The following is a 27,500-nucleotide window of genomic DNA, read 5'->3' on the forward strand; positions in this document are numbered from 1 at the left end:
ATGTAAATAGATTATTTATTTATTTGTTTACACAGTAGTATACCGCCCTTAACTGAACCAACAACCATGCTATATCATTCTTATTGGAGCAACACTTATCATGTTCTATCTCACATAATATAATATATTAGCTTTACTGAAAAAAATACGCATGTGATATCATCTTACAGACGTTTGCGCATTGCGTGCAGTAATAAAGAAATTCCTGTTTATCAGAAGCAAAATATACTAACAAGTACGTTAATAAGCCACATTTTATTAAGAAAGCGTGTCATCTACAAGGGACATTATCACTTCTCATAGAGATGGATAAAAAATGCATGTATATATATATATATATATATATATATATATATATATATATATATATATATATATATATATATATATATATATATATATATATATATATATATTCTTTCTTTCAACACACCGGCCGTATCCCAGCGAGGCGGGGTGGCCCAAAAGGAAAAACAAAAGTTTCTCCTTTCACATTTAGTAATATATACAGGAGAAGGGGTTACTAGCCCCTTGCTCCCGGCATTTTAGTCGCCTCTTACAACACGCATGGCTTACGGAGGAAGAATTCTGTTCCACTTCCCCATGGAGATAAGAGGAAATAAACAAGAACAAGAACTAGTAAGAAAATAGAAGAAAACACAGAGGGGTGTGTATATATATGCTTGTACATGTATGTGTAGTGTGACCTAAGTGTAAGTAGAAGTAGCAAGACGTACCTGAAACCTTGCATGTTCATGAGACAGAAAAAACACCAGCAATCTTACCATCATGTAAAACAATTACAGGCTTTCATTTTACATTCACTTGGCAGGACGGTAGTACCTCCCTGGGTGGTTGCTGTCTACCAACCTACTACTTAGATATATATATATATATATATATATATATATATATATATATATATATATATATATATATATATTCCGAACAAGCCACATTGGAATGGAAATCCTTAGCTCAAGATCTATCGCACTCTCCGTGCGTCGTCAGGAGCAATGCAATGTTGCAAGGCTAGCAACAGATGCTGTGAGGAAAAACTCTCTGAGGCAAGGCAGAAGCGTAATGCGTCAGGCCATGTTACAATGTGAGCTCACATTGTGACATGGCCTGCTCCTAGTATCACCGATGGTAGGAACATCAAGTTTCCCTTTCTCACATTAAGGACCTTGAAAGTTTTAGGACAGCTAAGAAAAATTCGGAGGGGTTGTTTCTACAATAGCTCCAAGGGCCGGAGACATTCGTTCTTAGCTAACATTAACATGGGTGAAGCATAATCAACTAAGTATCTAATATAAACTATATACATCATTCTCATTATTCTTACATTAGTATCATAGCCAGCAACAGTTTTCAGACCATTTCGCCAAGCTTTGCATTTCTTATTTAGTTGTGTTATGGTGGATTTTTTGAAGGGTACATCTACACTAAAATGTCCCTAAGATTTAACGTAGCTGATATTTTCACACTGTAAACAGATGGGTGGAGCATGTCGTTTGCTCGTAAACACCTTAGTTTTTGTTGAAGACATGATGTCATCAGCATAGCCTATAGCTCAGTGTTTGGGTTAAGAGTATTTATGAGAGCATTATTCAGGATATTGAATTGCTTAAGACTGAGAACTCCTCCCTGCAGTGTATCAGGGATATTTCTTTAGTCTCGTTTCTAAAACCTTGGTAGAGAGCAGAGGATACGCCATATGACAGATAGCCTATCATCCAACTGAGTAGGTTACCACCAATGAAAATTTTTGCTAGTTCATATAGAATAACTGATCTAGTTGCGATATCAAATGCAAATTTTAGATCAAGAAATATGGTAAATCAAGTAAGTGTGTGTGAGTGTGCAGTGAGAAAGGTTGCAATGCAATTCTGCAAAGCTTTCCCTTTCATTACAGCCACAGAGATGAAATGAGAGTCGATGTCCGATTCTATAGTATATCCTAAAGGTTTCATTCTTTCAAATGTTTAACAAAGACAACAAGTTAAAGAGATTGACCCAAATGTATCAGGTATTCGCACAATGAAAATATTGGTCATGGAAGCAGGAAGGACACCTTCGGTGTAACTAAGAATGTTAAGCGCTAAACGGGTTATCATGGGCTTGCCCTAAAGTTCTAAGGATATTATACGTGAAAAGATCCTCTCCAGGGGCTGTTGATCGATCTTTATTTTTGCAATGTGTTACAAAAAGAGAAGTTATGTGTCTGGCTGGGTAGCCAAACTCCCTGGAGTTTGGGATAAATCTCCCTACGTATGTAGCCTGTGAAAGTCTTTAGTAACAAGGAGCTGGATCACGGTCACAACTGGCTATATTTAGTAAAAATAGTCAACTTAATAGGATTTTGTAAATTATAACCAGGAGAGTAATCCGATAAAATAATAATTCAATATCTTTAATGTTAACGTGCCTTAAAAGAAGTAATATAAATTCTCGCTTGTTGAAAACAGAATAGTTCTTTTGAGTACAATAATACTAAGGACCATAAGTCGATATTATAATTTATGAACATTTAGTTAAAGTAACATTTCCATTGTCACAAGTCATAATTCACCATATATACACATAATCATAGACGAAGTGACTCGCTATAGATCGACTCTATATACGTACAAGGCTATATAGTAAATCCGTCCTCGAATAATCACTGGCTTCGAGTACAATAATCCACCAAGTAAGAAGCTAGCCTAGAGACGGAGACATTTGTCGAAACATACGCGATTTTAATGAAGTAGGAACAAAACACACAGCTGAGATCTTCAATAGAATATAGGATTCCTAATACTCACTTCTTACTGAATATAACATCAGCTCACTTCAAATCAAGAATAGGTAATACGTAGAGGTCACAGTTGATCCACTGAACGACTATATAACGTCAGAAAAACTCGCAACCTTAGTAGATATCAAAATCTCTAAGTCCTGAACTAACTCTGTCCTTTACAAATACTTAGTGTAGCGAGAAATAGGCTCCGTCTCACCAACTGAACCGTCTATTATCCTAAACTTGAATCCAGACAAACTTTGAAATGTCTCCAGACGTCAACTCGGTTCATGAGACACCTACCCGAAAGACCGAATGACCCTATTTTACGATAGTTAGCACAGCAGTTCCTGACTTAATAAAACACATCCTATCTATATACACAGCTAAATAATATAAGGTCAGATAATAATTTAAAGCAAGATGATTTCATTTTAACTATTAATGAAGATATCGGCAATATAATATTAAGCGAAAAATAAAAATATACATATATAATAATAAATACCCCTCGGGTCCCGTGCAAGGGACGAAACCCAATGCTTAACTCGTACTCAGTTCAGAGGCAGTCGCACTCATAAAAATTTTTGCTCATAAAATCAATCGGTTTAATCCTTCCTTCATAAGCATTCTTTAGGTTTGTTATAATATGAGATGAGAGATTTTCTTGCCTGAATGTTCTGACAGCTATTTATGAGGTCATTATTATTATTATAATAAAAAAGACGCGCTAAACCACAAGGGCTATACAGCGCTGCAGGGCAGGGAAGAATGTGAGGGTATCGGGTAGCAAGAGGGAGAGGGATGATTAGTAGGTTATGGGGTACAGCAGGACAGTGGAAGGTAGAAGGTAGCAAGAGACTGAGGTAGAAAGGGCTAAAGGAAGTGCTAAATGTATCATCATCAGAGTTTGTGGAGTAAATCAGTTGTTGTCAAAAAGTCAATGAGAGAGTCCAGATTAAAGGAAGGTTCATTAGCAAGACGGGAAGGTAAAGAAAGAGCAGCAGAGCGGAGACGACGTTGGAGGTAAATTCTGCGTGTTGTTGATAGGGTGGACAGTCCAACAGAATGTGGCTAACAGATACTGGAACCTGACAGTTCTCACAGAGGAACAGGGCGCCTCTCCATGAGATACCCGTGAGTAAGACGAGTGTGGCCGATACAAAGACGGGAGAGAGTAGTCTCCCTATGAGGTCATGGGAGAGAGTAGTCTCCCTATGAGGTCATGGGAGAGAGTAGTCTCCCTATGAGGTCATGGGAGAGAGTAGTCTCCCTATGAGGCCATGGGAGAGAGTAGTCTCCCTATGAGGTCATTAGCTTTTTCAAAAGGGAAAGTACGACCAATGTTACCGCTCTCTTTCCAAGTTATTTTATTTATAGTTTATCAGGGTAGATATATTTATCTTCTAACAAACTGTTCCCATTCCTGTTGCCTAAGTTCTTGTTTTTTTTCCTAGTATTTGTTAGTGCAGCTTGAAAGGTTCTGAACAATTCTGGGATTCTATAATCATGATAAGCTTTACCATTCCTTCTAGTTACACGTTTTATGTTGCGTAACTGTGGAGCATTAGAGGAACTTCATGGGAGGTTCTCAACCTCAAAGTTTACAATCCTGCACAGAGATGACATCAATATTTTTGACTGCACTAATGTGCAATGTTTCATGAAAAGAAAAAACTTATTCAATGCTGAAATTTATTATAATTTCTTATAAGATAGTAAGGTGCATATGAATGGTTTACAGTACCGACAAAATGAAAAATTAGACACATGGACAACATCTGGGCACCTTGTAGACGTCTCACCATCCAGTAACTTTACCAATACAATTCATGGACATAATCTGAAGACTGTACAAATATATACAGAAAACAGGGGAATACGAGGAAATTAACCCTTTACCCTAGGTGATAAGCACCGTAGTCTTGAAAAATCTGAAGCACAGACAGAAAGATAGGTGCTTCTATTTGGAGACATTAGATGCAGCAGACCAAGTCATTGTTAATGGTAGGCGGGATTTCCGTGTGGAAATAGGTCATGCCCAACACTTGGATCATGTCCAGGTAGGTTGTGGTGATGTTCTCTGCACCAAGATTCCATGATGTTGTTGTGCCTTAGGCATGAACTACGTCTACTTGGGAATCCCGCCTACCAATGACAATGTCTGCGTTTGCTGCAACCTATCTGATTTCAGTATAAAATCATTTCTCTTCCTGTCTGTGGTTTCATGTCTTCAAGAGCATGGTGCTTATCACCTGCTCCTAGGCTAAGGGACTAATTACCTAGTCTTCCACTAACTTATGTATATATTTGTACTCTTCAGATTATGTCCACGTATTATACTGATAGTCGCTGGATGGCGAAACGTCCACAAGTAGTAGATATGATAATACCATTGTTGTGATCATTGAAAGTGAGATCCACTGACATTATCACTCCCAAGTCTTTCACGTTAGTAGAGAGAGAAAGAGAAAGATAGAGAGAGAGAGAGAGAGAGAGAGAGAGAGAGAGAGAGAGAGAGAGAGAGAGAGAGAGAGAGAGAGAGAGAGAGAGAGAGAGAGAGAGAGAGAGAGAGAGAGAAAGAGAAGCGTTAAATGTATATTGGCCACACAACGCCTTAAGAATGGGGGTAAAATCAGATCTGATCTGAAGATGATAAATCCAATGGCGGTAAAATCATTGGAAACTTAACTGTTTCTTCGAAGTGTTTCTGAAATGTCTTCTAAAAACAAGGTGATGTATGACATGACAATATCTAAGACGGTAATACTCAGCTGTCTAAAAGGGCTAGAATTTCTCATTGTTTGCATTAGTTGCCTCTCATGTTAACTATTAATTTGAGAAATATTCTCTTAAGAATATACGGAAAAGCGTCAAAACTACTTTTGGTCAGTGAAATGAATCTGAAAGATAACTGTTTCCTCAAATGGATGATGACAGCAGTAAGTCTGTCTCTATTGTGAAAATAAGTGGTATAAAATACCAACACATTGGAAAAATGGAAAAATAAACACATAAGCAGTATAATGTGATCTTTATTGGCAACGTTTCGCCCACATAGTGTGACTTGATAAAGCCCACTGTGTGGGCGAAACGTTATCAATAAAGGATCACATTATACTGCTTATGTGTTTATTTTTCCTCTGTCTCTATTGTGCAAGATTCAGACATCACCATGACAAGCAAGGTAAAGGAAAACTGCTTGTTCCAAGAAAGTGTTAACAGAATCAGAAGCTTCGATTCAGATCACTACTTGATACTACAAGTCTCCGTCGACGATTTAGGGGATGAATGCGTGTCTCCAAGAATGTAAAGACCAGATGCTTCAACGGCTGAGCGATTACGGCTGATATCGATGTGTGATCTTTGCAAGTAATATTCTCAAAATACATTTTAGCTTACGAAACAAAATAAGCATAATAATATCATCCGACAAACATGCCAGAATGCATCTTGCAATGTATGACACGAACACCTACGAAACTTAATAAAATAATTCAAGAAAATATATTTTTTTTTTTAGCAAAACCCATACGAGACAAATAGTGATATAAATTCACAAGCATAATGAACGATAGAAAGCATATAGGTTAACAAGACCTTCAGCATAATTAAAAGCCCAAAATGTATTCGTTTCTAGTTAGCATTAACGTTCATGGCAGCATTATGATGAGGAAGGACGTTAACAAGTGAGTTTCCTATGCCAATGATATTAAAAAAATTCCATTTAGTACATATTGAGTTCAAAGATAGTGCAAGGCACCATAATTGCCTCATATCGTGTTCTCTATAACATAGCTCGCTTTATAAAGGCGGTTTCCTTGTTAATTAACGAAGATGGAGCAATGCGTTTCCGCAGACTCCTAAATGAATTTTCTACACAGGTATTTGAGGCCAGCAGCCTAATACCTGCGGAACCGTCTTCGTAGTCTTCGTGAACGTTACTGTAAAAATTAGCGAGAATGTTACTATTCTCTAAGTTTAAAATAACTTGAGTGAATGCACACCGCATAAGAAAATTAAATTCCATAACTTGGGTCTGCTTTCTGAGAAACATTAAGATATAAATATGTATAAATGAATCCTGGTTGGAAACAGAAAAAAAGAACCACCTAATGAAATTTTATTACAAAATATACCATATTACAAAATATCTTCGTTTCACTAGTGAGATTTAATCTAGTTTTGGATTCCTGAAATTGATAAACAATACACCATTTATTTTGAGATAGCTATTCTATATTCACATATTTTTTTCTCTTAGTCATAATCTGAAGACATTGTAATGAATCGACTAAAACTAATGCATAGGCATTCGTTCACTATTTTATGTAAATTTATATGAGAAATAAAATATGTAAGTGTGACATGAAGGCTTGATCCTCCTCCCTAGGCTTGACTCCGTCACCTTACAGACGGGACCTGCGAGTCTGACAACCCGACCGCGGGTAGGCGGACAAAAAAAATGTATATTCAAATAGCTTAAATAATTAATGAGCTTGAAGTGATTATTTTTAAATGATAATATTATCGAAGTGAACCGAAGTTGTTAAAAAGTGAGCGTCAGTTAGTAAGGAGCAATCCTATATATATATATATATATATATATATATATATATATATATATATATATATATATATATATATATATATATATATATATATATATATATATATATATATATATATATATATATATATATATATATATATATATTTATTTATTACGGCGTCAGTTAAGAAAGATTCAATGCATTTCAAACAATCGTCATCAAATTATTTTCAGTATAAGCGCAAGAGAGGAAAAAAATATTTGGAAATAGTATCAGTTTATAAAGGCAAATTCTGTTGAAATGTTTCGAGAAGTTTTACCTTAGTTGGAATACGTCGAGAGGTTTCACCTTGGAACACAGAGAGGTTTCACGCTTTAATTGGAACGCGTCGAGAGGTTCAACTTCACTTGGAATGCGTCTAGAATTTTCACGCTGAAGTTAGAATGCGTTCAGAATTTTCAAGTCTTCGTTGGAAGGCGTCGAGATTGTACACAACATATTTTGTATGCGGTTGAAAGGTTTCATTCCTTCGGTACCTAATACAATGTAATAGCGGAAAATTTTGAAAAAAAAAAATAAAAATATAATAGTCTAACTCGCTCAATGATTTGTAGTTTAAAAAGAATATGTAATGAGGTTTTCCCCTTTAACTACAACTAAATTATTGACGAGTGAATGTATAAATTATCTTTAAGTTTCCAACTTCCATTAGAAAATATGAAACCAAATTTTTAGTAAATCTAAAAGGAGAAAAAAATAAAAAAGAAACGTCAAAAAAAGAAAAAAATCGAATGCTAAACTAAACGATAATCAATATCATACAGCAGATGATGTTTTCTTACCAAAATAAACAGACTTGGACTTGCTGGCAAACTACTTTAATTTAATTACGACGAGCGCTACGTCAGTTTCTTAAAGCTTTCTAGTTGTATAAGATATGACTTCTCTCTCTGACTGTGATGAAGTAGTGGAAAACACGTTCACTAAGTTTATCACGACGCAGGTAAGCAAAACATAACTTTAAATTTTATTTCGTATTTACTATAGATAAAACTTAAATAATTTTTGTGTCGTATTATTAACAACAGTTATCATGCATACGCTACTAAGCGAATTGACTAGAACGAGTAAAAAATACACCAGCTAGCTTTAACAAACTTGAATTGAGAATAAAAGAAATAGACTCTCAATTAGGCAGTTCATTTCCATATTGTTCAACAAATCACTGGAACTGGGAACAGTTCCGCAAGAATGGAAACATGTAAATGTCACTCTGATATTTTCAACGGGACATAAAAAAATAACAGGTAATTAATGACCAATTAGTTTAACTTCAGTAGTTGGTCTAATAAGATAATTAATTATTCGATGTCAAATAAAGGGGTTTTCATTTAATTAAGCTCTCCCAACAAGACTTTCAAAGTGTTCTGTTTTTCAAAGCTATTTTTTGTAAATAATATACAACTGCAGATTAAGAAAAACTTTGATGAGGCTATTCAGTAAAATTTCTGCAAAAAGTAAAGGCTTATTCTGGGTTTCTTTACTAATACAGTAAATGTATGAAGTACGACAGCTGACCACATACTATACATGTTTCTAAAACCCTTACGTTGACCATTAACAAATAATTAGAGGGGCTTAATTTTCTCGTGAATACCGAGCAGGAGGGATCTTAATAGTTTACTGCAGACAGTAGTCAAGGCACACGTTGCAGAGCAAATTTATATTAGAACGTTTCTCACTGTGAAGAACTATACAAAACATTAAGTAGTCCCAAAACAAGCTTGCTTTGCATCCTCTCTTTTCTTCGCTGAAACGGAGGCTCATGGCAACATTTAAACAGTCACTGTAGAGGTTCTAACTGATTGCTATTAAGTTCGACTGATAGATAAGTGGACTAGTTATTCTGATCTAAGGTAGGAAGGTCTAAAGAATACTTTTACCCTAAATATTGACTCTCTAGTGGGAGCTGCTCTCCCTTTCCTCGGATCGTATGTGACTTTTTCCTTATCCCCTCCCATTCCCTAAGCAGGGTACTACCCTCACGAGCTTAGCTTTTCCCCATGAACATCTTCAGGCTGATAATGAATGAAGATTTTGTCATACCGTTAAGTGATAATATCCGTTTTTTTCCATTTGTCGTTTGAGTTACACTTCACTCTTGTGTTCCACTTCACTCTTCTTTGTGGGAGTAGGCTGTCTCACTTTCCGACCATCTATATGTATGCAATAGAAAGAGCCTAAGTATTTATCTTCACTGGGGTTTAGAGAAAGAAGAGTATTTATCAGTCTAATTTCCCTTTTTTTTTTAGTCCAAAATAGGTATAGCAAGAATGAGGAGGGAAAGGATTGGGATAGGACTGGATCAACAGGGAGAGAGAGATAAGAAAGGATAAGTGGCCTCATCATTTTGGGTGGGTTTTAAAGCAGTCTGTCGCATAGACATTTTTAGGACGCCAAATTTTCTTCAGCAACTTAAGTATTCCATTATTCCTTAATTATGAGAGTAAAAATGAAATATTAAGGAAAATAGGCCACGAAGTACTAGTCCTCCATTCATGAAGGTTAAAAAAAAAATACGTTAGCCTGTTAGAAATACGAATCCTCGGATTGTCAAGAGTAGGTTCGAGGGGGTAAAAGAAAAAACTAATTTAATGATGTATAGAGACGTACATTTACGCAGTAAAATGTTAAAAAAAGTGAGTCCGTTATTAGTTTCTTATGGTGATTTACTCCTGCCGCTAGATGTTGATGGCAGTTGGTAGTTACAGACACGGAGAAAATTCTTAGAATTGGCGTTATCGACCCTGGTACTTGCAAAATAATTTTCTTGACGACTATTCTTACACAAGAAAGGATGGAAGACAAACTTGTGGTAGCGGTGACACACACACACACACACAGGTAAGAGCTAATCACAGGTGGCTTCTCTGTTCTACCCAAAAGCCTAATACCAGGTTCATTATGACGTAAAATCGTTAATGGAGAATTAATTGAAAGGGGGCTAGAAGAACTCTATACTAAGATTCAACTTGACAAAAAAAAATGCTCAAAATTTACACTACATAATTAACCCGCACTTAGGAGAGGGGATAATGTTATATAAGAATAATTTCCTTCTATTTTTAAAACTCACTTCTCCCTACATTATAAAACAAGCTCAGTAATGTTTTTTTTTTCAGGATGAGAGAGCTGACGTTTGTTCTCCTGTGTTTTCTGTGTGTGTTTACGTATTTGTAAATATAGAAATGGAACTATATTGTGGCATTCCATCTTCAGTACGTAATTTGTTCAAAACATTTAAAGTCAATGAATGTAGCACTTACTATATTTTTATTAAACATTTCATTAGTCAACCAATGAGTTTGCGAAGAAAATTTTCTGTCATCGATTCCGCTTCACATTTTATTCAGTTTACAATTGTAGCTTATTGTTATACTTGTTGCCAGTAAAAGAATCCTACTTTATCTACTCTTTAATATATTTTATAATATTACATATGGTTATCATATTTCTTCCTTTCTATCACTCAGCATAGCCATCTCTAATTTTCTCAGCCGCTCGTTATAACTCAATTTTTTTTTCTACCTCACCTGCTACAAATTATCAGTTTCGTTTATATTATCTTGGAGCGAAAATTTTTAATAATATTTCCTAGATATCTCTATCTGATGCTTTCATTACTAAATAAAACAAAAAAATTTTGTCAGTCTGTATTCTTCAAGTAGGCTTACCATAATTCTTTGACTCAAACCGGGATATTGTTAAGGTTTTGAAAAATACATATGAAATATAAATATATTTTCTTTAATGCAAACAAATAAGGGCTAAAATGTACTAATTTCTCAATTAAAGACTACTGAATGGAAAAGAACAAAATTCATAAGTATGGAGTCACTTTTTAAAGAACCATTCACATTTTTCACTAGGATGAACCAACCTTAGTATTGTTTTCTCATAAATGTCGCTGCAACTTAAATCACTGTCCATTTTGTAGTACATCAGCCCTTTTACTGTAGACCATACATTGTTTATCTGTCAGCAGCGGAAGTGCCTGGTAGGCATAAAAGTAAACTCAGGCTGAGGTTAGGGAGGTAAATATTCTGATCCTTAAAATGTTTAAGGAGTTGAATCCATTTTTCTTCACAATTAAATTAGTTATTTTCAAATGTCGCTGTAGTTTGAAGAACACAGTGCTACATGCTCAGATATGCGCAGACATGCGCAGACATGCGCAGTCTACCAAATTAACTGGAATTTCCGTTTATCATATTTCTCTGCTTTTCTTGTATTTTTATTGTTGCAATGTGTCTGTCTGGGTCAAAAATAACAAACTGATTGGACTTCGGGACAGGACTTTCAAACCGGGACAATCCCGGTCAAGACGGAACGTAGGATAAGCATACGTTCAAGAGACCAGATTTTGCTTTCTATTTCCATGACATTTATCTAAGATGTCATCATTTATCTTCCACTTTCTTTGCTTTGATTTACAGTAATTTTTATGGTTTCCTTCACATAAACGTTTTTGCAGGATCTGAAAATATGTTCATATAGCTCTTTATTCATTCTGATAAATCATTTATATAAATTAAAAATATTACTGGATGAACTACATTGTGGCATCTGTGATTCCTTCCCATGAAAACATTTTACTTCGAATAATTTTTCGCAATTTCTTCTGGAATAAAAAGTCTCTCAGCCATTGTAATGAATTACGATTTATTCCTCTTAAATTTCAGTTTCCATATTACCATTTCATGGAAAACTATAAATAAGAAAAACTTTCGTGAAATCTGGGTAAACAGAAACTGCCCAACTTAACAAATTTGACATGTATAAATATGCAGACCGAAAACCTAATTGTTTATTATTTAATAAGTTTATATTACCAAAGTGTATACTTCATTTTTCTATAATAGCCTTATGCAATATGTTTGCAACAGCACTTAACAAAACCGGCCTATAGTTTAAAGGGTCTTCTGTCTCACTTTTGGTAAATATTGGCATATTGGATGCGCCAGCTTCCATCTGTCTGCTAATTTAGTTTCCTGTGAAGAAATCTTAAAAAAATTCTAAGTCGATAGCATTCTTCGACATATTCTTTTAACAACCAAGTTACTCTCGCATCTGACTCTATTACTTCTCTTCTTGTCAACATACTTCCTCTTCAGTTATTTTAATATACGCCATTTCAGAAATCTGCTTGGGATTAAAATACGCTATATGTAAAATATCTTCTTTTATGAACACACTTTGAAATTTTCTATACCTCACACTTTTCCACTTCATTCATTTCGCCGCCAGTCTTTATTCTTTGTATTTTACTTTCAGCTTTTAATTAATTTTCTAGAAAGCTGAATAAAAGATTGCTCTTGTCTATTTTTCAAATTTTCGTCTTCTCTTATTGTGTATATACATTTCCTGGGCTGGTTGTGCGAGTGTCTGCGTGTTGTGTATATGCGTGTACTCACCTATACATGGTTTCAACGGGAGGGGAGGGGGTGTCCAGTCATAGTTCTGCCTCTATCACTTCACTCTCCAGTTTGTTCCACTTCCACAATACTCTAATAGTATGGAAATAATACGTAACATCCCTGTGACAAATCTGAGTTTTCACCCTCCAGATGTGTCATCTCGTTCCTGTTCCTGTTTCCCCATTTCTCAAACATTCTGTGCCTATTCACCCAGCTAATTCCTCTCAGTATTTTGTTTTCAAATCCCCCCTATTCCTCATTTTCTCCAGTGTCATCAGGATGAGTTTGCTGTGTGTGCGTGTGTGTGTGTGTGTGTGTGTGTGTGTACGTGTGTGTGTGTGTGTGTGTGGTTCATTTTTATGCTGATATGCTACTTAGCGAGTCATTCAGCTGTGCACAAGTGACTACAAATACCTTATAACAATAATGGCAGCCCAACAGCTAAGCAGACATTGAGATTTTGTGATGATGTATTGTGCTACAACGAGAATGTAATGGTTTAGATTTAGGGTAATGATTAATGGTGCTACACGGTGAAAGTTACGACTTATGGTGCTACACGGTGTTGGTAATACAAATATATCTTGGTAGCTTCCACACTGCCACTTACCCAAGGGAAGGAAACTTTTAATGGTACCAGGAAACAGCTGCCCTGGGAATTTGAAACATCATCATTAGATCAATTTTAAATTCTCATTGAAAATACGTGTAAGGCAAATAATCTGCCTATCTCCATTAAAAAATCACCACAGGAAGATTATTTATCAAAACATTCGAGTTCAACTTATGAACATGAAACGTAACAATAAAAAGTAAATAAAAACTGTAATTTAACCTACTGAAGTGATACTCCGATACCTGATACCTGGATATTTGTGCGAGGAGAGTTTATTGAACCTACGTAAATACTCTTAAGGGTAAAACTAGTTAAAAGTTAAATATGAATATTATTTAATGATTTCTTAGAGTAATGTGGCTAAACACTTTCCAACAGCCACATCGCCTCTTGGATCTTCGCCACCCTTCTATTTAAATGTGACAAAATCGACACAATGTATATACGCTCTCCGGTTATACTCTATGTTTATTGTAAACAATGATGTGGATGATGGGTAACAGTAACAACAAACATGTTGGTAAAAATAAAGGAAGTAAATGTTGTTATTGAAAATAATAACCTTTTTCCAATGTATTTGTATGTACAATATATATATATATATATATATATATATATATATATATATATATATATATATATATATATATATATATATAATATATATATATATATATATATATATATATATATATATATATATATATATATATATATATATATATATATACATACAAGTATTACCGTTTTATAAATTGGAAAAACTTTTAAATAGCTTCAAATTTTAAGAACTGATGCACCTAACTCTAATAAACATTAACTATACTTTTAAGTTGTGTACGTGTACAAGTGCTACTTTTCTAACGCAGTTAATAAAATGGAGATAATAGGTTTCCACGAGATAAACAGAGAATGTCTCTAGTGATCACCTTTAAACTTTCACCGCTGGTGTGTATATTTCACTCAAAGGTTTTTATTGTACATGATCTGTGTAAGTTCTAATTTGCTAATTTTAACAAACAAATAAGGATACTGATTTCTGAGCGATAGCTGGAGAATGTCTTATCTGATTGGCTGCAAACTTTCAAGGCTGTGCAAGTGCCAATTTCGTGATTTTTCTGGAGGAATTGGGATATTAGTCTCTGTGTGCATACTTAAGACTCACTCTTGTTGGCCACAAACGTTGAATGTTTGTGGGCAATTAGAAGAGGAAGACCTACGTATACACACTTACTAATATCTCAAGCTCTTTTACCATTTTTTAAAGCAAAATTAAACTACTGTCTTTCATTATTGTAGCACATTAAATCTACAAAAGGAAAACTAAAAAAAAAATACTGAAAACATTTTTATGGTCTTTTTAAGTTAAACAAATTTATTTAAATTTGTCCCAGCAGCAACAAATATTTATTTTAATCACTGTAAATATCAGTTTAGGCAATTTATGAGAGTATAATAAAATATGTAACTTGTTTCAGGGTGTGGCAGTCAATGAAACATAAATAAAGTCATGCCACCAAATTACAGCAGTAACATGTGTTGCTTTATTCTCTTGATTTACTGAGTGTGTTACTGGATAAATATTTCCAGTGTTTGACTGGACTAAGGGCCAGTTCCTAGGTGCTGAACTTTAGCTCCTGGAGCCCTATGACAGGGTTGAGGTTTAGCTCTTGAACCATTGGCAGGGTTGAACTATAGCTCCTTGAGCCCTTTGAGAGGGTTGAACTATAGCTCTTGGAACCCTTGGCAGGGTTGAGTTTTAGCTCCTAGATATCGAGAGGCAGATTAGCACCAGTTCCTCTGCCTCTTAAGTGCTTTGAGGTACAACTTCTAAGTGTTCTGCTGCCACTGAGGGACACATTGCTGGGGTTATGGGTCGCAAAGTAACTGAAACACGTCTAGAATTAAAAGTTTCTTCGGCAGAGACATGGAATGAGGGGGATGGGTGAGGACGATCATCCTTCCCTGGGATCCGTCATGGCTTTCTCAAGCATCAGTGAGTCCCAATTATTACGATTAATTAAGCTTATGATGAGTGTCAGAAGGAACACGCAAGAAGTAGCTACTGCAAGACTGCTGAAGTAAGGGTATATTTCTTCCCCTTCCCTCAGCAGGTGCAACAGTCAGTCAGCCATCACTGTCCCTTCCCTCAGCAAGTGCAGCAGTCAGTTAACCATCAGTGTCCCGTCCCTCAGCAGGTGTATCAGTCAGTCATCCACCACTGTCCCTCAGCAGGTGCATCAGTCAGTCAGCCATCACTGTCCCTTCCCTCAGCAGGTGAACAGTCAATCAGCCATCATTGTCCCTCAGCAGGTGCATCAGTCAGTCAGCCATCACTGTCCCTTTCCTCAGCAGGTGCAACAATCAGCCATCATTGTCCCTCAGCAGGTGCATCAGTCAGTCAGCCATCACTGTCCCTCAGCAGTTGCAACAGTCAATCAGCCTTCATTGTCCCTCAGCAGGTGCATCAGTCAGTCAGCCATCACTGTCCCTTCCCTCAGCAGGTGCAACAGTCAATCAGCCATCATTGTCCCTCAGCAGGTGCATCAGTCAGTCAGCCATCACTGTCCCTCAGCAGGTGCAACAGTCAATCAGCCATCACTGTCCCTCAGTAGGTGCAACAATCAATCAGCCACCACTGTTCCTTCCCTCAGCAGGTTCAACAGTCAGCCTTCACTGTCAGCAGATGCATCAGTCGCTCATCCCTCACTGTTCCCTCCACCAGCTGATGCATCAGTCAGCCGTCACTAACTTTCCGTCAGCGGGTACATCACTCAGCCTGCCCTAACATCACTCACTATACCTGCTTCCCACATCTGTATAAGAAGTTTGTTGTCTCGATAACAAATCTGTCGGGTAAGTGTCGAAAGATCCTCCGAATAAAGCGTGCGTTTATGAAAGACTTACATAACGTGTGAGAAAAAATCTTGCTTGCCAGTGAGAACGGAGCTGGTTCACTATGGTTCACCGCAGCGTTCCTTATCCAGTTGTTGTTATTCTCAGTAAACACGCTTCCCCGTTAGAAATTTTGCTATTTGTATTTGTTTTTGGAACTGGTTAATTTTTGTTAAATTATATTAGCCTCGTCTAACGTTACCTAAAGTAATGGTCGGTAAAGGCAAACAGCGATATCATTATCAAGGATGCGCTCAAAATATCGATGTCCATTTTTTTTTGCACATACTTTTATCTTTTAATGTACAATTTTTTTCTTTGGCAAATGTGTCTTTTCGTACTTTCTGCAAATCTTTTATAAACAACATATCTTCTGATGGGTTGATCATTGATCTTTTCAGACTTGGTAGGCCTAATGTCCCAGTTCTTTCCCAGCATACAGCTTAACTAACTGGATTGTTAAAATTTTATTCAGCCTCGAGCAACCAAGATCAGTGTCCAGCCAATATTGCAAGAAACACAGGTCGAGTCTATAGGGAATACTGTAAAATTATTGGCACACATGAAAAATGAATTCTTGGATACTGGTCTAGGAGAGAAATGCATTTCTGGAAATAGCCTTCCATAGGACAGACGATTTTGTGATGGCTATAAAAGTAACACGTAACTGATACTTATGGAAAACACCTCAGGAAATTCATGGACCTCATGAACGTAAACAATGGGTTCATAACCCCAGAAGTTCAAGGCATTATACGAACTTTTACAGTTTGCCGATTTTTCTTTAACAGTAGCAGCGACAGGATTTTGCAAGAGTTGACTACTTGATCTGTCTCCTCAGTAAACTCAGCAACTATCGTGGCAGATCAGAAACAAATTCGAAAGACCATGCGTATTTCAGAACCAAGACCAGGTATAAACAAATTGAAAGTGCAAGTACAAGTATAATGATACCGACAGATTTTGGAATAAGACACACGCACAAAGACATTTGTTGAAGGAGACATTACACTGCTTTTAGTTTTATCCATCCTAATACTGAGATAACAGAGTTCAGAGACAGAGAAAGAGACAGCGGAGAGATGTCAGGTACGAACCATGATGACAGGTTGAGGACATGTCGGAAACGAGTTGACGTAGCCGTAGACTGCCATACATAACACTATATTACATAGCGCTACTACGTCGATGATATACTAATCATCTTCCCCAAGAGACTCAATATACATAGTATCCTTAACAGTGTCAACAACATCGAGCCTACCAATATTTCCATGTTAGAGGAGGAGGAGATGACGGACAGCCATCTATCTTTCTTGGATGTCCTATACCCTGCTGCCAACTGAGTGACATTTAAAGTTTACCGGAAGCCCACCAGTAATGACGACTTCATTTTACTTCTATACACAGCAAGACACCAGACCCAAACATATGTTATCATAGTTTTCTTCTTTAGGGTCCATAGCATCTCCAGTCCACACTTTCTCGAGAGAGTAGAAGGCACGCCCTACAAATTTTTAACGCTAACACAAGTGAAAGATCTTTCACCAGATACACAGACCTTCGTGTCACTAATGTGGTCAGCAGCATTTCTCCAGCACCAATAGGCAGTCGTATTAGCGTAACAACAAGTTCTACCACCACCATGAAAGACCTGATTAAATCGAAGCCAGTGTCACAATAGAAAACAGTGCTGGTGTTTATAGGATCCCTTATAAGGATGTAATAAGGTAGACAGGAAAAACAGGCATAACCATGGACCAACGTGTTAGAGAACACATAAGTGCCTGCAGTAGTGATGATATGAACAGCTCATGTGTTCAACACTGTAACACAAAGGGTCACATCATGAGGTGGGAAAGAGCAGAGGTGTGATTTAATAAGACGTCGGTACCTAGAAACCTCAAAGATTTAGCTCCTAAAACTCAGGAAACCTTAAAATCTCCAGTATTCTCGTTATAATGATTCTGCCCAACCACACTGCCATCAGACGAGACAAGAATGTACAAGCACTGCAGTAGGCCTTCTGGCTCACGTTAAGCAGATTCTTCTCACTTCCACTCATTTTCGTACACTCGTTTCCGACAAGTAACCTCAACCTATCTTTCAGCTTCACACACGCCATACCTCTGTCTTGACTGTCCATGGGGCAATCAAGATAAGTAGTAGTGAATACAAAATCTCAACCAAATACTATATAACAGCCAAGAACTAGGAGAAAAGTACTCACCTAGAGTGGTACTAGGCACATATGCATCCATCTTGAACAATTATTTCTTCAAGAGTTTGATAGCTACAAAATAATTGTATCATTTCCATATGCCTCTCATGGGGGCTACACAGGAGTAAGAATTCAACTTGTTAATAAGATTGGTAACCCAGCTTTCGGCGCCGCTGTAGATATCTTGTCTGTAATTAGTAGGTTCATCAGCCCCTTCCTGACAGGTTAAATTAGTGACAAAGTTAAACATTTCTTAGATGCAACTTTATGCGCCTTTATGTACCTAATTTACACCCTCTGCCAGTTAGTTCCACAGTGATGAATCAATATCGTCAGTAAAAAGCTGTCCCCAAAGTGCATTGATCAAATCAACTTGGCATTGGGGGTCTCTAAATTAAGCCGAACATCGCCTCACTGGACAAACAATGTTATAGATTCAATAATGCATTGAATTCAGCATTTCTAGATTTCTAGAATTCATTATTTCTAGATTCTGTCCCTTCGTTGCAGATGGGGAGTAAATTATTTATTCGGTAGTCGTTCAGCAAGACTTCTCACGCCATTTATTTTCCATGTGGTATTTAGGAAAATCACAAGCAAGTTGACAAGCAAGCAATATGTGGCAGGTACAGATGAATTCCTGCTAGCTCATTTACTGCTTGTTAAATCAGGGGAAACTCGTCCTCATTACTTGCCAAATGGGAAATACATTTTACCAGAAGTCTTAGCCATTGCTACGTGTTGATAATTTTCTGCTCAAGGCATACTCTGGGTTCAATGACATTATCACAATCCTCGAAAATAAAATGAATCACCTCAACAAAAAGAAACATACATTATGAGTTGACATGAACGCCCAAGCTCACATATCGTGTGACAATCAAATCAGTGAATACTACAAGATTCTCAAGTCAATATACATCTATCTATCCTCTCTGTTAGACTTAGAGGATAAGTGCCCATAAGACAACTTGCGTCCGACCTTCGTGTGCTGTATGAAGGTAACTGCATTTGAGAGTTTACCGAAAATGTTAATTTCCGGGACATTTAATGACTCTTCACCATGACCTATTTCTCCTAAAGAGCTGAAACAGTCCCAGTGCCAAAGCTCCATAGAGAATAACAGTGTCTCAGTGATGCACGGAAATGTGTTGCGGAACAGCGGAGCTTACTGGGCATTTTCATTTAAAAGTCGTTATTTCCTCCCTGTGCAGTCGACCTCTGCATAAATTCTTCAAAAAAGCTATATCCCCGAAACTACCTCAGCTGACCAATTTTAATCTTCATGGTCTCGTCTGTCAGAAGGTCAGAAGGCAAAACACAAGATACAAGAAATTATTAAATATTACCAAGAGATGCTTTGACGCTCCCAACTATTCACAATGAATGGACGCCAATGTATGAGGAAAAAGCGGCAGTCAGAAGCCACCAGATACCGCCGCCATGTTATTGTCTGGTGGTAAACAGATTATAGGGGACCAAATATGTCTCTACAATGACTGATGCTCGTCCCTGACACAGCGGATCGGAAAAAGGTGTTGTGGCAAGCTTCGAGGAGACCAAGAAAACTGTATTATGCATTTTCACAAATTCGTACCAACAGGCTTAGAGACTCGATTTATGGAAAAAAATTCAAGTGCTGATAGGTAAGCTCGTCAGGAAATTAAAATCCCTAGAGTAACCAGTTCCTACGCTTTAGTATCGCAAGTCAAAGTGCATATGCTTGCTACGACTTAGGTACATGGCTTACCTCTTAGTAGCCTAACGTTTTAATAAATATATATATATATATATATATATATATATATATATATATATATATATATATATATATATATATATATATATATATATATATATATATATGTATATATATATATATATATATATATATATATATATATATATATATATATATATATATATATATATATATATATATATACATATAATGTCGCGCCGAATTGGCGAGTTTGGCCTTAAAAGAAAGGGTCATTTCTGCTGAATAAGCAGAGTATAAATTTGTTTACGCATTGAATCTGCGAAATTCAATCTGATCATGACGAAAAATACATAAATCATTAATTCTTAATGTATTTAAACTGATGTATGATGTATTTAAAGGAAATATTATTTAAAAAATTGCATTAGGTTAGATTTAGTTAGGTGAGGTTTCTAAGTAAGGTTTCGTGCCAAAATTCTTTTACAACATACTAAATGAAAAAAAATTTGGAAAACTTCAATTTTTAGATCAGTTCGATCTGACCAGGTAGGCTTATTAGGCACGACAAATTAATATATATATATATATATATATATATATATATATATATATATATATATATATATATATATACATGTAAACGCTACAAATAAATAAAGTGCGGGTGATAAGTGCAAAAATTACCAAACTTGGTGCAGTCACTAATTCAACGAGAAGGCAGTTGCCATTAGACCAAACTTCCTACCATATACTTACAGTGTACAAACTAATGGTTTTGTAATAACATCAGTGTTCATGTTAGATAATTATATATTTAGATTAAAGCCTTGTAAGTGTGTTTACAGTACAAATGATGAATGTGCTGTGGGAAGAGTATGTGCTGGTGAAATTAACACCTAATGTTGAGTCCATTAGTTTTCTATATATCAACGAATTGGACTTAACGACTCACGGACTAAGTTTCAAACAATACGTCATTATATCATTGCTAAAAAAAAAAAAAGACAGGTCTGCCTCATGCCTCTTTGCCCACCTGGTATGATTTTCCCCCAAACCTTCGGCCGCAGCAGGTGACGGTGAAGTTAGCGTGGCTGGAGAGCGATGGGCTCCGGCTCTGTGGTGGGGAGGCGCTGCCCGGCCGGTTGGGCTGACCGTTGTACGGAACATCCAGCTCCACGAACTCGCGGTCCTGCCGGATGGAGTCGAGTTAGAGTAGCAGCGTCATGGAGGCGGGCCTACCCACCCACTTTGGGCAACGTGGGTCACAAGGGCTATACCAAGTGAACTGGGAGAATTAACTTGAACAAGAAAAAGAGACACACCTAACCACCTGGAACAAGCGCGCGCGTTCTCACACACATACACACACACACATACACACACACACACACACACACACACACACACACACACACACACACACACACACACACACACACACACACACACACACACACACACACACACGCTCACACATACACACGCTCACACACACAGGATGTTGAAGACTCAGATGAATCACAGGGATGTTAGGAAGTAATCCTCAGTCACAGAGTTGTCAGGAAGTGGAACAGCCTGGGTAGTGAGGTAGTGGAGGCAGGATCTATACATAGCATTAAGAAGAGGTATGATAAAGCTCACGGAGCGGGAAGAGTGACTAGGTAGCGGCCAGTTGAAGAGGCGGGGCCAGGAGCTGTGAATCGACCCCCGCAACCACAACCAGGTGAGTACACACACACACACACACACACACACACACACACACACACATACACATACACATTTACACATCTCAAGTCTACACCTCAAACAATATTGGACGTCAAAAAGGGGTTCTCGTAGTACATCGAGAGGGTAGAAAGTGTAAAAGCCTTGGAAAAGGGAAACACTGAAAACGTTGGGAGATAATTTTGGGTGAGAAACAAAATAAGCACACAAGGTAAACATGATGGTCATTATGTGAAGGGTGGGAGTATAGAAGAGAGTTTGATACACATTAACCACACACTTGAGAGTTGGAAGCCAGAATGAACAGGGAAATACATGAGAAGTGTGGATTACTTAGGCAAATGCAGGAGAAATGGGCAAGACAATGAAAAAGGATATATAATTTCTCAGATTTGATAGTAAGGTTATGAGACAAGCTGAGGTCAGCAGAAACTTGATGAAGTACAGATGAGGTACATCTCTGAATGAAAATCTGGGTACAGGAGGTGGGCAGACTCTGGCAGGGCTAAGTAAAGCATATAAAACCGTGCCAAAAATAATGGAGGAGAGAAGCGAAGGCCATATTAAATAAAAGTCAATGAGGGGAAAAAAAAGAATATTGATGATATTAGAACTGTGTGAAATAAACCAACAAGCAGCAAACAAGATGATAAGAAGCATAGGGGTGCTGATAACAACAGTACCGAAAAACAACTAGAAACAAGTTTTAAAGAAAAAGAGAGCACGATAAACAAAGATATTTACACAAAGTAATTTTTGTAACACTAGAGGAAAGACACAATATAGTATAGAAAAAATAATGCAGTACAACCTTAGTAAGGTGCAATATAGTTTTCATGCACAGAAATACGTACCACAAATGCAGTTTTTTTTTAAGTTAGGGTAGGAATTTTGGAAAATACAGTAAAAGTTAAAGAACACGAAAGAAAGAGGTATACCACAGAAGAAGTAAAAAGGAGTAGGACCAGAAATAAAGTTTTAGATGACAACCAATATCACCCCAACCACAAAACTCTCTCATTACTTTTCACTCACATTATCTTTTTTTTACACTACTTTGTTATATCTTCCCTTCCCTCTTTCTCATTTTCATATCTTCTTACACAACCCATAACTCATCCACCATATTGTATCTTCTCTTTATCCCCTTCCGTAGTGGTCATCTTTCCCTTCCCTTCTCTCTCTCTCACTACCTTCACTTTCCCTCTACCTCCCGTCACCCTAGCTCCTCTACTTAGTCTCCTACGATCATTGTTTCCATTTCTCTAAAGACCCTCACCCCTCCGTTACTTCCCCTATCCTTTAACACCCCCTCTCCAGCAGCTCATATCCAACTGTTACCATCCAGACCTTCACCTTTCCTTACCCTCTTGGTTTCCACTTACAGGAACCTCGCTTTTATCTAAGACTTCACTCCTCTATTTCCATTTACAAATGTAGCCCCATCATGTCTCTCTTTTTCCAATGATTGCCTCTCTCACACTTCTCTCGATTTTCCCAATGCTCCTCTCCCTTAAACCCATATTGCTCCACTTCATCTTATTTTTCCTTTACAGTATATGCATCTCCCCCCCCCCATCGTCCACAAACCCCTAACAACACTCCTTAATCAGAACATCTTCATCTCTCCCTATCCTTCAATTTCTTCTCACTTCTATCCCACCTTGCTTCTCATTTGCCCTTCCTCTCCCCCCTATCCCGACTGCCTCCTTCCTTTCTCCATTTCTCTCTTCCCTCTCAACTGATCCATCTACTGACTCTTACTTCTCCAATTGTCTTGTCTCTCTCTTCTTTTTAATTTTCTTCCCGAATCGCTTTCACAACCACTCCCTGTACATTTCCTTTCTTCTTAGCCACTTCTGCCTTTCCTTTGTTGTATCTTCTGTCCCTCCCATCACCTGCCCTTCCCTATCTGCCATCCTTTCTCCTTTTCAGTTCCCTTTCACATACTCTACTTCAATCCTACAAACCAAACTCTACTCAGTTTCTTACCCATTATCCTTGAACATGCCTACTCCATCTCACTCCTCACTTTCTCCGTCTTCATCATCCCTTCAACCTCTACTTCTTTTTCCTCCTCACATTCAACTCTACACTTCTTCCCAATTCTCGTGCCTAAACGACAACATATCTTTTCCCTTCCTACTGTTTGTCTGTCTCTGTCTGTCTGTGTCTGTCTGTCTATCTGTCTGTCTGTCTGTCTCTTTCTCTTTCTCTCTCTCTCTCTCTCTCTCTCTCTCTCTCTCTTTCCCTTCCACCATCTCACATTCCCTCACTCATCCTTCAAATACCCAAGCCATGACTAATACAGAACCAGAGATTCGAACACTAACTGTACAGCAGAAAGAACAAAATGTGGTATATAAACGCAGACAGATTCACGAGCATGGACAAAGAAAAAGCACAGAGTTGCAGAGGAATACCCAGACATCATAGCTCTCAGAGAGACAAACCTCACAGGAATAATTTACAGTGCAATATTCCCAAAAGAAGTAACATACAATGGTGAGAAAGAAATAAGAGAGGAGTGATACTAATGAATAGCATCCTCTGAAGTTTAGATCAATTGGGAACCTAAATGTGTGTAAGTTCCATGCCTATTTTGCAGGAACAATTTAGGTATTAAATTAAGGTCATTGCAGTGGTGATTTAAACGCCCTTCCTGCACAACGTCGACTGAGGCAGGAGTACAAGCACAACAAGGCACTATCACATTCTAGTGAAGGCAATACGAAGAGAAACAACGATAAGTGCAAAAAATAATATTCAGAAGGAAATAAATTGTGAGAAGTGGATTAAGACCAGAAATTGGAGGCAAAAACGATGATAGCATCAATAAAAACTTCTATGTGCCTAAGTGTTTTTTTTTTTAAATAAGAACAAATTTACCAGCGTGTATGGAATGAAATGAACCTAACGAGAAGGAATGTTGGAATACCACTGAATACTTAAATAAGTGTTAGAGGTGAGGATTGCAAGGATACATGAAAGAAACGGATAAAGAGATAATTAAACAAAAATAGGACTATGTAAGGACAAAAGTTTTCGTAAATGAAAGGTCAGACGTGGAATGAGATGACTAGAGGTGGTAGATAGAAAAAATATTTCTACAAAAATTGAAAAAAAAAATGGAAAATAGAGAAACATTTAATGACCTAACCTGAACAATATGACATTTTTTTTCTGAACAATATGAAAATAAGAAACAGAAGAACGAGTAAAAGTTCATAAAAAAGGGTGTTAACAGAGAAGAGGAAAGTAAGTAACAGACAGAATAAGAAGAAAGGTACAGTAGCAATTTTAGAATGACTGTCACTGCCAAAACAGAATCGAAATATTTCACAGACACAGCAGAAAAAAAAAGAGAGAGTAAACGATCACGTAATGATTTTAAATAATTCTCCAGCTGTCTGAATAATTAGCCAGTTTTCTTGCCAGGAGGACACAGACACCAAGATCCAGTAATCCGTGAGCCACACCATCCCAACTTTTCTCTCAGGATGAAGGGACTGTTCTTCCCACTTGCTAACCAGTTTCCCATGAATTCCCCCATTTATAATTGCGCTTGACACTCTCCAGCAGCATATCATATCCCCAAAATTACTCATCCTGAGTTATTCTGACTGAACACTCTCACACAGGTTTGCAGGATGCTAAGTCTTGACTACTGAGTAACTCCTACATACTCTTCAAAAATTCCTCTGATGTCTGCAACACTTCCAACCATTCGACCAAGATTTATACAACCTCAGAATCAAAAGATCTTCTTTAGGTTCTTCTATATTACCAAATCATCTCACCACCGAAATAAAATTATAATTTCTTCACACTGTACTTCTCTTCGTATAATTTACCACAAAGTGATCTCAAAAACTAGTTTTCCACAGCTTCCAACGTCCTCCATGCAACATTTTTCAAGACTAACTAACACTCATATACATAAAAGCATTGTATCACAGTTCACTGCTACTTTCTTTCCATCATCTGTTAGGCGATTTTACTTACAAATAGATCCCTCAGCCGAAACATTTATTCTCGAGCATCTATATACATTCACAACCATCCTTCTTTTCCTTCATTTCAATATGACCGCAAATCTTTCATATATATTGAGACACACACACACACACACACACACACACACACACACACACACACATATATATATATATATATATATATATATATATATATATATATATATATATATATATATATATATATATATATATATATATATATATATATATATATATATATATATATATATATATATACATATATATATATATATATATATATATATATATATATAATATATATATATATAATATATATATATGTATATATATATATATATATATATATATATATATATATATATATATATATATATATATATATATATATATCTATGTGTGTATATATATATATAATGTGTGTGTGTGTGTGTGTGTGTGAGTGTGTGAATATGTGTGTGCGTGCATATGTGTGTGTGTGCATATGTGTGTATGTGTGCATACGTGTGTGTGTGCATATGTGTGTGTGTGCATATATGTGTGTGTGCATATATGTGTGTGTGTGCATATGTGTGTGTGTGTGCATATGTGTGTGTGTGCATGTGTGTGTGTGTGTGTGTGTGTGTGTGTGTGTGTGTGTGTGTGTGTGTGTGTGTGTGTGTGTGTGTGTGTGTGTACTCACCTAATTGTACTCACCTAATTGTAGTTGCAGGGGTCGAGACTCAGCTCCTGGCCCCGCCTCTTCACTGATCGCTACTAGGTCCTCTCTCTCACTGCTTCCTGAGCTGTATCATACCTCTTCTTAAAACTATGTATGGTTCCTGCCTCCACTACTTCACTTGCTAGGCTATTCCACTTCCTGACAACTCTATGACTGAAGAAATACTTCCTAACGTCCCTGTGACTCGTCTGAGTCTTCAGCTTCCAGTTGTGACCCCTTGTCCCTGTGTCCCCTCTCTAGAACATCCTATCTCTGTCGACCTTGTCTATTCCCCGCAGTATCTTGTATGTCGTTATCATGTCTCCAATGACCCTTCTGTCCTCCAGTGTCGCCAGTCCGATCTCCCTCAACCTTTCCTCGTACGACATTCCCCTGAGCTCTGGGACTAGCCTTGTTGCAAACCTTTGTACTTTCTCTAACTTCTTGACGTGCTTGACCAGGTGTGGGTTCCAGACTGGTGCTGCATACTCCAGTATGGGCTTAACATACACAGTGTACAGTGTCTTGAACGATTCCTTATTAAGGTATCGGAACGCTATTCTCAGGTTTGCCAGGCGCCCGTATGCTGCAGCGGTTATTTGGTTGATGTGTGCCTCCGGTGATGTGCTCGGTTTTATGGTCACCCCAAGGTCTTTCTTCCTGAGTGAGGTCTGTAGTCTTTGTCCACCTAGCCTATACTCTGTCTGCGGTCTTCTTTGCCCCTCCCCAATCTTCATGACTTTGCATTTGGCTGGATTGAATTCGAGAAGCCAGTTGCTGGACCAC

At 37.2% G+C, this 27,500-nt stretch overlaps 1 protein-coding gene across 1 annotated transcript in view; it reads right to left on the minus strand.

The window, feature by feature from the left end:
- The window catches only part of LOC128686426 (potassium voltage-gated channel protein Shal), a 116,899-nt gene that overhangs the window by 26,322 nt on the left and 63,077 nt on the right, over nucleotides 1-27,500 (minus strand). Inside the window, exon 3 of the mRNA XM_053773346.2 lies at nucleotides 21,301-21,456. Within this exon, the coding sequence (XP_053629321.1) occupies nucleotides 21,301-21,456 (156 nt within the window). The remainder of the gene's footprint in view (nucleotides 1-21,300; nucleotides 21,457-27,500) is intronic.

The sequence above is a fragment of the Cherax quadricarinatus genome, chromosome 17 (assembly GCF_038502225.1).
Source record: "Cherax quadricarinatus isolate ZL_2023a chromosome 17, ASM3850222v1, whole genome shotgun sequence".
NCBI lineage: Eukaryota > Metazoa > Arthropoda > Malacostraca > Decapoda > Parastacidae > Cherax > Cherax quadricarinatus.